Here is a 14,938-nt window from a genome sequence, read left to right as displayed (position 1 = left end):
TCTTAATATGAGCTCAGAAATTGACTACCTTATCTAAATTTACTGAGGTTTATCACCAAAAATCTGGAGACCAGGTGACAATCTCTTCAATCAACAACAGTTCAAAAAGACTCTCCCTTAAGTCTGAGAGACATAGCAATCCAAATTGGTAGAGACATTATCTAGAATCTTTTAAAGCACTGGTCTTTTAAAGCTTTATTTTGAAATAGTGAACTGGATAAAGAAACATTAGTATGAACATTGTCCTAGATTTCTTCAGATCCTCCATACTCTTTGTCTATTAGTCTAAGTTAGTCTAATTTTACCTTTTCACATAAAACTATTTAAAATATTTTTATTTTACAGCTACTTTTCCATATCTTACTGAAAACAATATTAATAAGTGAGACAGGCTGATTAAACAATAGCCTTATTTTTCTTTTGATGATTGTGTCCACTCACTTGTGCAAGCGACATATGGTGGATCAGAAATAGCTCTGTAATACCCATCTTCACAATCACATCGTGAGGATCCTTCTTTGTCAGAAAAACTGTGACTTGGACAGCGAGAACACTGAAGATCTTGGGAGGAAGATTTGTAGAATCCACGACCACAAGCTAAAAAGAAAAAACATAATGAAAAGGTAAACAATGGGGCAAGAAAAAATTGTTTATTTCAGTGACATTTAATACAAGTGTAATACAATGAAAAGCAAACACTCATGGAAAAGCAAGCTTTTTATGCTGAATTATTCTTTTCCACGCTTGCCAGGAACCCGATTTCATGGCAATAGTTGCAAAATGCAAACATACAAGCAATATCACTGCATAGGCAGCTGGTAAGCAGTACCATTGTATCACCAGCTGGCATTAAGAAACCACCAAGTCTTGGTCCTAAAGAATGAACATACAAAATAAGCAGCTCATGAAAACAGCAAACATGGCTCCTTTTACAGGTCTCCGTACACATTTTTTGAATATGTGTATATTATGTACGCTCTGAATATGTGTATATCTCATACATAAATGTTTACAACTTGTTATATTATTTTTACATGTTAATTTCATTTACAATTAAAATTTTGATAGAATCTTTTCACAATGGTTAATACAATATTTTAAAATCCTTATGAAAATGTCATCAGCATACATTAAAAATTATTTTTATTTAGTAAACTATAGTTTTAACCAATTAAAACTATACAATTTCAACTGTTTTCTATTAAGTTGTCTTTATCCCTACCAAGTCTGAAGGAAAGCCATGAATAGAGAGGATGGCTTCATCTTTAGAAACAAAAGTATGTCATCAATTGTAAACAGATTATGACCCTATTTCACCTTTGGAGAAAAAGGTTAAGGGAGCATCCATGCTAACATAGCAACCACTGTCACTCAGAAAAATTCAAGAGTATAGGATTCCTTGGGAAACTCCTATTGAAGTTTCGACCTTTTTAATTGCTCTACCTCATTCAAATCTATTTGCCATTAAATCAGATAACCAGAATAAACATAATGCCCATTTAGCAGTTTAATGAACTTACATTTTCTTTAGTTAGTGCCCTTTTTTGGGGGATGCTTTCACACCCTCCATCTATACTAATAGGCAGGTTAACTATTGGGGTTTCTGGAGGAGCAGTCAGACTTTAAGTACTGTCACTCACAAGTCCCCATTGGTATGCTTCCCATTTCAATCAGTCAGCAGACAATTAGTGCATTAATAAAGTACATTTACAAAAGTGGCATATAGTAAAAGAAGTTAATTTGACAAAAAATCCATCCAAAAGTTTAGGGTACATTCTCTACCAATTATGCATATGTCCATCAGAGGAGAATGGCCTTTCTGATCATAATGTGGCCAAAAGGTATTTTTTTTCTTGAGATCATAATCAGCATTCCTCTCTGGTGTACAAGTTGTTTTCTTCCTCATGTATTTATCTTTATGTCTGAGTCAATGTTTTTATCTATATTTGTTTTTCAGTGTTTCTACTCCTGGTTCAATGTATTGTGTCCAATCTCTCCAATGACATAGACAGTAGGAAGAGAGAAAGAACAAAATATAATACTCCCTCTGGTCTCTATAGGTACAAAAATCTGAAACCTCAAAGTGCCCCTACTAATTCTTGGAGTGTTCTACAATTGCCTTTATGCTATTATGCTAAACTGTATGTAGCTATCTAAAGCACCTGAAAGCATAGGTTAGTTTGTTGAGTTAATTTCCTTCGTGATCCAGATTCTTACCTTATAAAGTGATCATAAGGCATTTAAAAGTTTATTGCATCATTACATTTAAAACTTTCATTATATTATATACTATATTAGGGGGTATGGAAGCAAAGGAAGGAAAAAAAAAAGCTTTCATTAAGTGTCTACTATGTGCCAGACACTAGGCTATTTCTTTACACATATGCTCTTATATGATCCTCACACTAGCCGGAGGTAGTAGGTGTTATATTATTAGCACCATTTGACATTTGAAGAAACTGAGGCAATCAGTATTTAAGTGACTTGGCCAGAGTTACATAACTAGGAAATGTCTGAAGCTGGATTTGAACTCACTTCTTCATGACTCTACACCAAGCTCTCTATCAACTGTGCCACTTAGCTGCCTCCACCCAGCTGTATGGAACAACTCCAGTATCTTTAGAACTTAAAATGTAATAAAAAAAAAACTGCAGCTTATGTAATTTCAATTTTCTGAAAAATATTTACTCTGAAAAATTTTCATATATATATAATTTGATGTTATGCAGAGGTACAAAAATTTCAAAAAATTGGCATCCTGGGAGAAAAATATTGTGTCAACTTTATCAGCAAACATGTATTAAGTACATATAAATTGAAATGAATTATACTATACACATCAAAGTAGGTAAGACACATCCCTTAGCCCTCCTATTTAGATGTGATATCTTTCAGTAGAAAGTTGTGTAATTTTGTGCACAGTCTAGGACATCCTGGATACTTAACATATATCAAATAATAATAGTAATTATTTTGGACAAGATCTATGATTTCACTGGTATAGGGAACTTCTCCTAAGTAATCTTTCTTTGGCAATGTGGGTGGCAGGAGCTATAACTTAGTGTCTCAGAAAGTTGCCTAGGAAACTGAGAGGGAAAATTATTGGCTCAAAATTACATAATCACCAAGTGACTGAATCAGATGTTGAAATCAGGTCCTTTCTTAGTCAGGTCAACTCTCTAGACACTGTGTCATAATGCCTCTAATTATGAGGATGATAAAGGGTGAAAAGACATATCCTTTATATATATAAAGGATATGTCTTTTCATATATATATATATATATATATAAATTTTTTTTTTCAAATTGTATTTTCTAAACATTTGCATGGAAAAATGGGGGAGGGTTTTGAGCTGATAAATGCTAAACTGTTAAATGAAAGTGCACTAAAGTAGGAAGTAATGATATTGGAATACTTAGCATTAATAATTATTAAATTATTGGATTCACCATCAAAAAACAATCTGATGGCCACAAAATTCTTAATCTTTGATTAGTTTCCTTGGTTTTGACAATGATAAAGAAAACACTGGTGAAATAAAATAACCTCTTTAGCTTAGAGTTTTATTAAGAGCAAAGAGCAGTGGAAGAGGCAAAGAAATACACTACAAGTCTTATTTTGTCTTAGCAGGCGTTATTACAAATCAATGGTAAAGAGACACAGTAAAATTTTATTAAAGTGATAAAACAAAAACATAAATTTCTTAACGTACAATCTGAACAATTAAAAGAAAATTCAAGTGGTTTTTTGTTTGTTTGTTTGTTTGTTTTTTAAGCACAAATTTCCTGTTACAATTCAGGTATTCCAACTGCCTATTGGTATGATCTGGGATCTTTCTTCTTATGAATTCTTATAGGCAGCCAATTAGAATACTTGTATCTTTCTCTATCTAGTATCTTTAATTCTAATGAGGGACCTTTGCTTTGACATTTAATAACTATCCATTCATCTTGAAGATTTCATAATATAAAAAGCAACAGTACAGTTCTAGTATATTATTTAATGACATTAAGTAGTGCTTCTGATTATTTCAGGGTTGCAGGCCAGAAAGAAATTAATAGGGATTCCAAATATTAAAAGAGTTCTACAGATTATATGACTATAAATGTATATTAAATGCATACTATCTTGATATATGGTCTTTAGGGTCCATAAAGTAATAAGTATAATGTTACTTCACATCCAGGAAGGAAAAAACCCAGGGATTTACAATTTTATAATACAAGGTTTTAAAGATTCAGTATAGAGGGCAGCAACTTACACAGCTAATACTGCAGACCTACAATCCATCGACTCTATTCATTCTCCCTGATAACTTCTGGCACGCACTCTCATTGAATCTATCATGAAACAGGTACCTATAAAACTGACCAAAGCCAATTTGCCAATCCTGGGCTTTCCACTTAATGTTGATATAGATATATAGATATTACAGTATTATAAAAGATATGTAGCTATCATGAAACAAGAGAAAGAAACCCATTTGTTACTCTTTCTATAATATTGTTTTAAAGGCCAACCAATTGCAATTGATTGTTTTCCTTTTACTTAACTCATCCTTTTAAATAATACTGAAAATAGTAAAGTCAAAGAAACAAATTTTCATGAAGCTTGAAAAGAGGATATATATGTATACACACACAATGATTATCAATTCTTACTGAGGGCATATGGGCATAAATTAAAACTGATCAATAAGTCTTTCATTTTAGAGTTAAAAGAGATTATAGAGATCATCTAGTCAAACCCTCTTTCATTCTACTGATGAATAAACTGAGGATCAAGAAGGCTGCTTGCTGAAGATCACTCATGAATAATTAGTCAAAATTCACGCCCAAGAATCCTGACTCCTGGTCCAGTATATCACAAGTTCTTCTCTCCAGATATTGTAGTGTTACTTTTCAAAAAGTACATGACTTTTGTTAAATCAATGATTTTTATTTAATTATAAAGATTGGATTGGAGTTGTTAAAGAGAAAAACCATTGGAAAGTTCCTGTAGGTAATAAAAGATTCAGTATTACATTAAAGAGAATAACTGGGGACAAAGAGGCAGATCCACGATTCAACCTATGCCTGTGAATAGGCTTCCCAGTTGCCTTCCTACAGATTTTCTAAAAAAAAAAAAAAAAAAAAAAAAAAAAAAAGCTAATTTACTTTCTCTTTGAACTCAGCTAATTTTCCAGGAAATACTGAGAGAAATATTTAAGTGTAATATATATATATATGTATATATGTATATATATATATATATATATATATATATATATATATATATATATATATATATATATATAGAAGATATATGTGCAATTATACAAAATTTCAAGTAAGTGTGGAATAGTACAGTTCCATGATAACCTGTTTATTCTTTTTTTCCCAGACTTCTTCAATAGTTGTTAGCTGCCTAGAACCAAACTTTAATAGGAAGAGCATGTGTAATGTTGGAAAGTCAATGTTACAATAAGAAACATACTATTTTAATTTCCTGTCTTTTGAAGATTTTAGTTTAAAAAAAACTTTGTATTAATAAATATAATAATGTAGCAATGTTATAATTGAAAATTCTGTGGAATATATACATATATCTGTAATCTGTGTAAAACTTTGAAAGATTTTTATGTATATAATATCTTGCCTATTATATGAATGGCAATGTTTTATAGTATTAAGAAGAGAGAGGCCTGGGTTTCATTCTTTCTTCTATTCTTTCGATCCCTGGGGCCTTAATGAATAAAACAACATAAAATCATTAGCCTACAGTCAGGAGCTATAATCTTGTCAGATTTCATAAACTAAGCAAGCTTGGTCTGGTCAGTACTTAAATGGGAAACCTCTAAGGAAAAAGGGAATCTGTGAAACACATGTACCTTTTGCAGAACAGACAGGGCCTGTTTATCTACCATGATATCTCTAAGTTTGCTGTTATTTTTTCACATTTTCCATCATTTAAAAAATTAATGTTTCATCTTTCTAAATGTTTTGTGTGGAAACATGCTACTTGCAAGTAGCTATATGAATTCAAATTATATGTAGGATTTAAACACTAGACAGCCAGGAAAAAAATACAACCATGTTTCTCAGATAATGCTTTTAATATTTTTTCCAAATCAGTATTATAACGTTGTTTCATTACATTCATGATACTAAAAAGTAAGACATTCAAAGATATATGACTTGCATCTAATTAAATCACTAAACTTAAAGATGATTATCCAATGTTTTATTTCAAATAAACACTATTCTTTAATGGTTTAGGAGGAAGATAATTTAGGGAATTGGAAACTTCTGCCCTAGAAACATAAGTACAGTCAGCTCTAATCACAATAAAAGATTTTGGTAAGTGGTCCTTTTCCTGTAAGAACTGCATAGAAGCCAAATCCCCTTTCTCCATCATCACCTGGGTTACACCTTTTCTTTATCCTGGAATAGAATTTTCCTGGATCAACACATTCAAATGGGAGTAAACATCCCATGCTTGCCTAGTACTGCAGTCAAACAAGTCACCAAGCACTTATTAAGTATCTGCTGTGTGCCCGATTGAGCTGTGGCTCAGTTGTGTCCCATTTTGATCTCAGTAAGAATCTTAGAGTCACAACAAAGTACTTAGCTACCTCTATGGTGTCATTTTGAGAGACCACATCCTACATGCTTCAGCTCCATTTTTCAAGATTTGCAAAGGATAAGTTAAGTAAAAGAACTAACTTAAAAGAACTTACCAGTATTTAAGTTAGTTAATTCTGTGGTAAGGTATTTTTAGACAAGAATTGTTCGAAGATTCCTCCAGTAACATAACTTCAGTTTTGAGCACTAAAGAATTTCCAAGGTCATATTTCATGAAAGTATTAACTCCTGGTATGTGAATATGTTCCATACAGAAATACATACAAATACACACATACACACCCTCCAATGTGTTACCATATTAGATAAGATTTTAATTGGATATAATTTTATTATTGTATAATATAAAAACAATCTTTGAACTAAGGAACTCTCTGAAAGAAGTTGAACAAAAACATAGCAGAGAAGTCCCAAGAAGTTGTTTAAGGCATTTAAAGCATAAATAACTTATCCAGGATTATAAAGATAGTGTCAGTACTGGGAACTGAACTTGTCTTCCTGACCTCAAGTCTAACATTCTGTCTATTCCCAGCCCTGCTGTCTCTCTATAACATACAGATTTTTAAAATCTGAGATTATATTTTTAACGTCTGAGTTAAAGTTTGTTTCCTGTTAGGAAAAAAAAAAAACAAAACTGAAATCCAAAGCTTTTCTATTGCTTACTTTTGTATTTTAGTGACTTTTAAAAATTATTACTTCATCAAACAAAGCTTCTTGTGAATAATGCAGTGTCATCATGAACAAATGAGTTTTAGGGTCCTGTTTTCTGAAATTAAATAATTCTAGGCTCCAACCCAAGTAGATGTTAAAGAAGATGAAGATTAATTTTGCGGCAGATATTTTAAAATTAACTTTCCCAATGGCTTACTACATTTAGGGGATCAGTTTTACTTTTTGGGTAATTGTGATTCCTCCTTATTAATTAATGGACAAGTTTAGTATCCATCCCTCACTTCCCATCCTTAGCCTTTTATATCTAAAACTCTTTTGGAAGCAATGACTGCTTTCCTTTTTTCCTTTCCACACACCTACACTTGCTCCTTGATCTTTCTGATCTCTGCAACACCACTAAACTAACTTTCCTTAACTCTTGTTTCATTTCCAGAGCTATAATTTTAAGCACAATTCAGCTCTACCTTTTCTATAGAAACTATGTGTTTGTGTGTATGTCTGTGTGTGAAGTATGAAGCTTAGCAGATGTTTCCTGGCTGAAGTTATGCAGCTGCAAAGAGTTTATTAATTATAAAGTATAAATGGCTTGTTCTATAATTGAAACTCTCTGGATTTTCATACATTTTAGAATTTACATACATCCATAGTCAGGGGTTCTAATGAAAGCTATTATATTATTTATTGCAGATGGGCATTTCACCTAATGCAGGAAAGCCAGGCTGTCTCCATAGGAGCTTTCAAATATTTGTGTCATATTAATGTCTATGATTCTATAATGTAAGATGGAAAGCACAGCTTGCAGAAACTGTACTCCCACTGCTTATACTGCTGACCTCATCTAGGATGGACAGGTCTAGATTCTTTATTTTAATCCTATTGACAGTACCTCAGTGGGAATAATTACAGAAGTCAGCCTCAAATCCAGACCTCCTGTCACTGATACACTATGATTTTTCACATTGAAAGTGAACAGCAGGCAGGGAAGATGAAAACAACATGGTGTAATGATTATATTAAGATTTGTCAGGGAACTCACATATTAACCTACTAAAAACTTGTGGCATTTTGGAAACATAAGCATGTAAAATATAGTTTGTGGTCACAGGTGCTGAATATTATTAAGAAAAAATTTTAAAATGGAAGAAAAATTCTATTAGCACATTAGAATCATATATATGTAAATATGTGTATTAAAAGCATCCAAATATGAATATGTTAAATGTGTATAAGTGCAGGCATTTCTGTCATTTTATTCAAGCACAAAATCATTACGCTTAATTATTGCTAAGCATCAGAATGATATACAGGTATAATAATCAGTAACTAACATTTTGGTGAATGAATTAAAAAAATAGGAGTGTCAGAGAGAAAAAAATTAGACCATTTGCAACAGCATGTAGTATTTTCATTAAACATGTCTGTACAAATGTTTGGTGCCTTTATAAAGTTGAACATTGGTAGAAGTCCTTTGGAAAAGAGAAAAATAACAGTAACTTTTAGGGATTTTTACATCCAGTGGCTGAAAAAATAAACACAATCTAATAAACAAATTTGAATTATATGAGAAATGTTTGATCTGTGATTGTAGATTTTCTTTTCTTATTAATGGAATATTAGTTGTAGAGTTATTAAAGATAAATGAAATAGAATAATTTTTGTCAGATTTACAATCTATTATACTTTCTACAACTCATAATATACATTTATGTGTATATTCTATTTTATTACATTTATGTGTCTATGACATATTTGTAATTAATGATATTAATGATTAATGTCTAGACATAAAGTATATTTATTTTATCTTATATATTTTAGGTGAAATAGTATATAAAGACTGTAAATTTCAATAAAAAGATTTTTTTTGGCTTTATGGTTAAGCACAAGTAAACACAAGTCTTTTTAATGGTGCCTCAGCAAAAAGTGTGAATGACATATCTAAATAGGGCTGTCCAGTGTCTGCATACCATCCCTGACAATGTTTGCTGTTGCTGTCAAGAATTTCTCTGACTTGTTCCTCGCCTCTCCAGTTCATTGTGCCATTGTTGTCAAAACTTCTATGATATATTCATAGATGTATACATTCTCTTTAAAAATAATTTTCAACTGATAACATTTGTTTATATTACCTACACTTCTTATTTTATTCTCACCTCAGGCCCTCTCAATAAATTATTCTTTCTAATAGACACTGTTTTTGAAAAGAGGAAGAAAAATTATTTTATCAAACCTAAACAACATATCAAACAAATCTGACATTACATACAATGTTCCACACTCATAGTTCTTTACCTTTTCTAAAAAAAATAAAAACAAAAACAGGGGGAGATGTATTACCATATCTGTTCTGAAGTTCCCCAAATGCAAAAATGAATAAAATATGTCTTCTTCAATAATTTAGTGAAAATTTTAGTCTCTAAACAATGAAATACTCAAACTTTTAATGCACAGAAGGCATATGTTATTTCTAAGAAAAGATACTGGAATCCTAAAATAAGGTCTTCAGGTCTCTTGCCCTAAGAACTACTATACAGCTGAAAAATGTATTATCTTATTGTTATTTTGGTTGTTGATTGGTTGGGTATCAGTAACTATCCTCAGATACAGCTGTACAAAATCCTTTTATTAGACTAAATTCCATTTGACAGAAAATAGACAAATTGACTTCAAAAAGAATTCAATAATATAAAATATTTCATTGACACTTTTGTCCAATGACAATAGCAGTACCCCTTAGAAATCAAGCTATAGTAAAAGGTGTGTTGGGAATGGGAGTACAATGAAAAAGGTTTCCACTTGACAATTACAGTAATTAATATTGGTCTAAAATGGGATTTAAACTTTTTCCAGTCACGACCTCTTTTCTTTTTAACACAACCCCAGATATCTAGGTATACAAATCAAATATTTACTGATAATAAAATCATAATATCACAACCCACATTCAGTTATGTGACTCCATAGGGGCACAATCCACAATTTAAGTTTTGGTCTAAAACATCATCATGAACAAGAATTCACAAAAAGCATAACTGACTATTGGATTAATATTGCCTCTTCTAATTTATCCTGCCTTTTTATGTTATTGATTAGACATTATATTAAGATGTATGTAAATTTTAAGTCATTCTTCAGCTTTCTTAATGTAAATTGTTCTACATGGTTTTAGGTACACATACATATAAAAGGAATAACACTACAGTTATTTATAAATAAGAATATTTGTAATCCTAGCAGCAAATGACTTTATTTCTTAAATAGTAGTGGCTGTCCTAAAATCATATTTCTTTGAGAATTATTTACAACTAGAATGGTTAGTTGAGAAAACAACACGGACTGTGATTAATCATAACTACTAGTATTATTAATATCTTACATTGATATAGTGCCTAAAGGTGTTCAAAGAGCTTTATAAATATTTCATTCATCCTTACAACAATTCTGGGAGATAGACACTATTATCATCATGTCTATTTTTACCAGTGAGAAAATGGAGACAATTTTTTTAATATGATAGTCTGAGGACTTTGAATCTTACATTACTTTATACCTTGCCTTTAAACTTGTGAATTATTTTCTCAACTTCTTATGCTCAGGAAATGTACATTTATTCACCATGATGGAAAGGCTTCCTGTATGAGCCTAATGACAGATTTTAAATGAGACTCATCTTCAGAGAGATGTAAGATGACTTTTTTGGGGGTGAGGGAGGAGACACGGCTAAGATGGTCTTTCAAAGAAGTAGAAGAATTGTATTCTCCATTGAGAAAGGAAATATAAAATCACAGATCTTTTGAAGCCTTGAAGTACAATTTCTTCTAAAGAATTTCAGATTATCTGCATGATTGTTTTTGTCCATTAGCATGGATAATCACTGTGCTGTATTTTAAATTGTTATTTCTTGAGATTATCTAAACTTACAAATCACTTAAGTTTAAATTTTCATTTTGTAATTTATTACACCCCCAACACTAATGCAGAATGTCATATTTACAATAAGATTTTTCTGTAAAAAAGCAAATATATTCTCATAACAATTAATCATGAAGCCAATCACAAAATGTGAAAAAAAAAGTTCATTATGTGTTGGGATAGGAAGGGGAAAAGGAATAGCTAATGGTAAACAGATATGGTGCAGAAGTTAGATCAGAATAAACATTTCTGCTCCCTCTCTTGATGCATTAACTACTGCCTAGAGATACAAGAAATTACATACAAATTAATATGGAAAATCCTTTTCATTAAGTTCAGTGGTTAAGTGGAGTGGACATCAAACTTGGAGTCAAGAAGATATGAATTCAAATGTGGCCTCATATATGTATTAGCTTCTTGACTCTGGGCAAGTCACTTAACTCTGTTTCAGCTTTATTTTCTGTGAAATGAGCTGGAGAATAAAATTTGCCAGGAAACTTCAAAAATAGGGTCCACAAAGAGTCAGACATGCTTAAAATAGCTGAACAACAACAACCTCAATAATTAGTTTCCCCACCAACCTCCTAAAACCTTTGAGTAGGATTGTAGAACTACAGATTTAGATATGGAAAGGATCTTCAAGGTCATCTAATCTAATCTCTCTCCTTCTACAACTGAGAAAAGTTGAGCAGTACCACTTTGACAGATCTGAAAAACAAAGTTCTCTGACTCTAAATTCAGCACACTTTCATTACATTGTGCTTAAAAACGCATAATTGCAAAGAGCTTATAGTTAGCTTAGTTAATCTTAACAACTTGTTTTTAAAGGCCTTATGGAAACATTTTAAACAATTACTATGAAACCGATTATCCATGATAAGTTTCAAAATAGTTTTCAAATAGTTAAAAACCACAATCATCAGTCTTCTTCCACAACTAATTTTTCTAGGTCTTCCCAGCTGATTTAGTCACCTATAAAATAGGGACAAATCAATCCTACTGACCTAACTCAAAAGAGCGCCTTGTGGAGGAACTAATTGATCACCCTGAAGCAGTCTGAATATTTCAGGAACTAAATAATCATTTCTGTTATGTCAGTGGAATATTCTATATAGATCAAAGGGAAATTAGTCCTCCCTGCAGCATGACATTTCTAAGATGATGCATCAGAGGGATCCGGAGCTCTACTCAAGCCTGAATACTTGCAAGTAAAATGAAGTAAGGATGGCAGAATATAGCCTGATGAAAAATCCCATTTTATAACTCAATTCTTTTTTTAAAAATAGATTTGAAGGAGCTAGCATAGACACAATCCTTAATATACTCAGTAAGAAAGCTGCTCAGTAAACACAGAATACTGACATTGACTCCTTGTACCAAATGAGAGGTTGAAATTGAGAAAGTTTGGTCCATTGATTGTTTATTTTATTACTAGGATGTTATATAGTAGTGATTTTTTTTTCTGTGACTGAAATGACTACTTATTTTTGTATCATCTTGACACAGCATTAAAATCTAGTTCTAGTACATAGTAGTAAAATATAGTTAGTACAGAATGACATTGGAGGTGTATTTTCTTACACTCCTCCCAACTAACATACTTTTAAATTTCAATAGTATTACAAACTCATAGCTTTGAAAAATGATCTTGAGGAATTTATTTTTCTTTGGAATAATACTTGATGACAATTCTGCACTTCCTAGTTATATAGAATGACTGAAATATGATGCATGACACTTAAACAAAAACTAAAATAAAAAGAAAGCTTTGAAATGTGGCTCACAGAGTAGTTGTTCAATGATGCAGATTTTTAAAAATCATAGATTATATCCTATGAAAAAAGTTAGACATTTGCAATAAAATCACAATAGATTTTCCAAATGATAGACAAAATTTCAGTTGCTTTTTATTTATTGTCCTAATTAAAAATGGTTTACTTCCAAAAGCTTTTTTTCTCTTATTATTCCATGCAAAATCTTTACTTGAAAGTTTAAGTAGTATTACTTTAGTGAACTAAAGTCAACTAAAGAAAGGAAACTTTGAAAAGGATATAGAAATAAATACTTAAAAAATAATTCCTCTTTTTCTATAGGTCACTTATTCCTTAAGATCAATCACATAGTGCTCATTTTAACATCATACAGTTGCCAAAAATTGCTTACTTTTGCAACAGTTGAATCAACTTTCTTCTGTCTTATTTTCATGGAATGATTTAGGAAAGTGACATTTTTTTCCTCGCTTGTATTAATACAGAAAGATATTTAAAGGGTGTACCATTTTATAGGGCCCAAAAAATACTTTCTGTCCATGTTACACTGAGAGACAGGACAGATGCCAAGTCTTGACAAATAGATGTGATTATTACTTCTCTGAGTCTATAAACTTCTATGATACAGTGGTGAGAACAATAGTTGACGTGGGAAGTGAATCGTTTCATAATACTGCAAGTAAAAAGTATTCTTAAAAGATATCTCGGCTAAGAAGAATAAATAAAAGAAATGGCTACACAGTATATAAAATACATTAGACAAAGACTTCAACAAAAATCATTCTTTTAAAGCAACTATTAAAGAGTATCCATTTCTCTCATTTAGAATTTTAATAAATCATTTTTTCTTTCAAGATTAGCAAAATTCAAATTCACTAAGCACAAATATCTGAGTTGAGATGGCTTAGAGTTTCTGTAGAAGAAATACATAAAATGGGTTCACTTATGATATATCATAATCAGTAACATCTAGGCCATTATTGGAATAAGCATTAAATTCTTATAATTACATTTCAATTGGAAAACCCATAGAGATGTCTGTTGATGCCTTACATTATGAAAAAGTCATTTTGATTTATTTCTTACTGGCTCTTCTATAATTGTTAAAACAATTACTGTCAAGTAAATGAAAAACCTAATTTAAACAAAATGTGTCCCAGCTTTTTATGCTATTATTTTATGAGGAAAAAAAAAGCTACTCTCTATATGTGGCCTTACCTATAAAGTTTTGAAAAGAAAAATGATTTTAACTCTCCAATGTAAATGAATTTATTTGATAATCAAATCTAATTCAGCACCTCATTAAGATCCTATTATGTGCCAATACCATATCATATCATGTAAAAAGTGCTGAATTTGGAATCAGTAGGCCAGGAACTTAATTTCACGTATTCTACTTACTATCAGTGTGACCTTAAACAGGTCACCTAAAATCCTAAACTCAATTTCCACTATTTGCAAAATGATTAGTTTAAACTAAATGACATAAGGGATTTTCTAATCCTAAATCTATGATACTAAGATGAAGTTCTGGGAAAGAAACAGAGATTATAAAAAAAAATAATGATCCCGGCCCTGAAGAGTTTAAAATATAATAGAGGAGAATATGCTTGACACACTAATTATCATGTCATGTGGCAGAATTGATTAAAACAAAGGCAGATTAAAGGAAAGTTCAAAAGCAGTTCAGGGAAAGAGAAATCACTTTCACTTCAAGGAAGACTTCATGGAGGAGGTGATATCTGAACAGAATCTGAAGGAAGCAAATGGTTTTATAAGTTGGAGATATGGATAGAGCACATTAAAGACAGGAAGAAGACAATGGAAATGCATGGAGATAGCCCAGTTTAGTTGAATCTTAGTGTATAAAAAAGTAACAAAATTAAGTAAGTTTGGAATCAGGAAGTTGGAGCCAAATTGTGAAAAAAAAATTAACATTTATTTCACAGTCTATGATTTA

At 31.3% G+C, this 14,938-nt stretch overlaps 1 protein-coding gene across 5 annotated transcripts in view; it reads right to left on the bottom strand.

Moving 5' to 3' along the window:
• EPHA7 (EPH receptor A7) overlaps window positions 1–14,938 on the bottom strand; it is a 208,893-nt gene that overhangs the window by 136,268 nt on the left and 57,687 nt on the right. For all 5 annotated transcript variants that reach the window (XM_074310277.1, XM_074310278.1, XM_074310280.1 and 2 more), the window contains exon 4: window positions 442–597. In XM_074310277.1, the coding sequence (XP_074166378.1) occupies window positions 442–597 (156 nt within the window). The remainder of the gene's footprint in view (window positions 1–441; window positions 598–14,938) is intronic.

Source organism: Sminthopsis crassicaudata, chromosome 4 (genome assembly GCF_048593235.1).
Source record: "Sminthopsis crassicaudata isolate SCR6 chromosome 4, ASM4859323v1, whole genome shotgun sequence".
Classification (NCBI taxonomy): Eukaryota; Metazoa; Chordata; class Mammalia; order Dasyuromorphia; family Dasyuridae; genus Sminthopsis; species Sminthopsis crassicaudata.
This window is presented reverse-complemented; position numbering and strand designations above follow the sequence as displayed.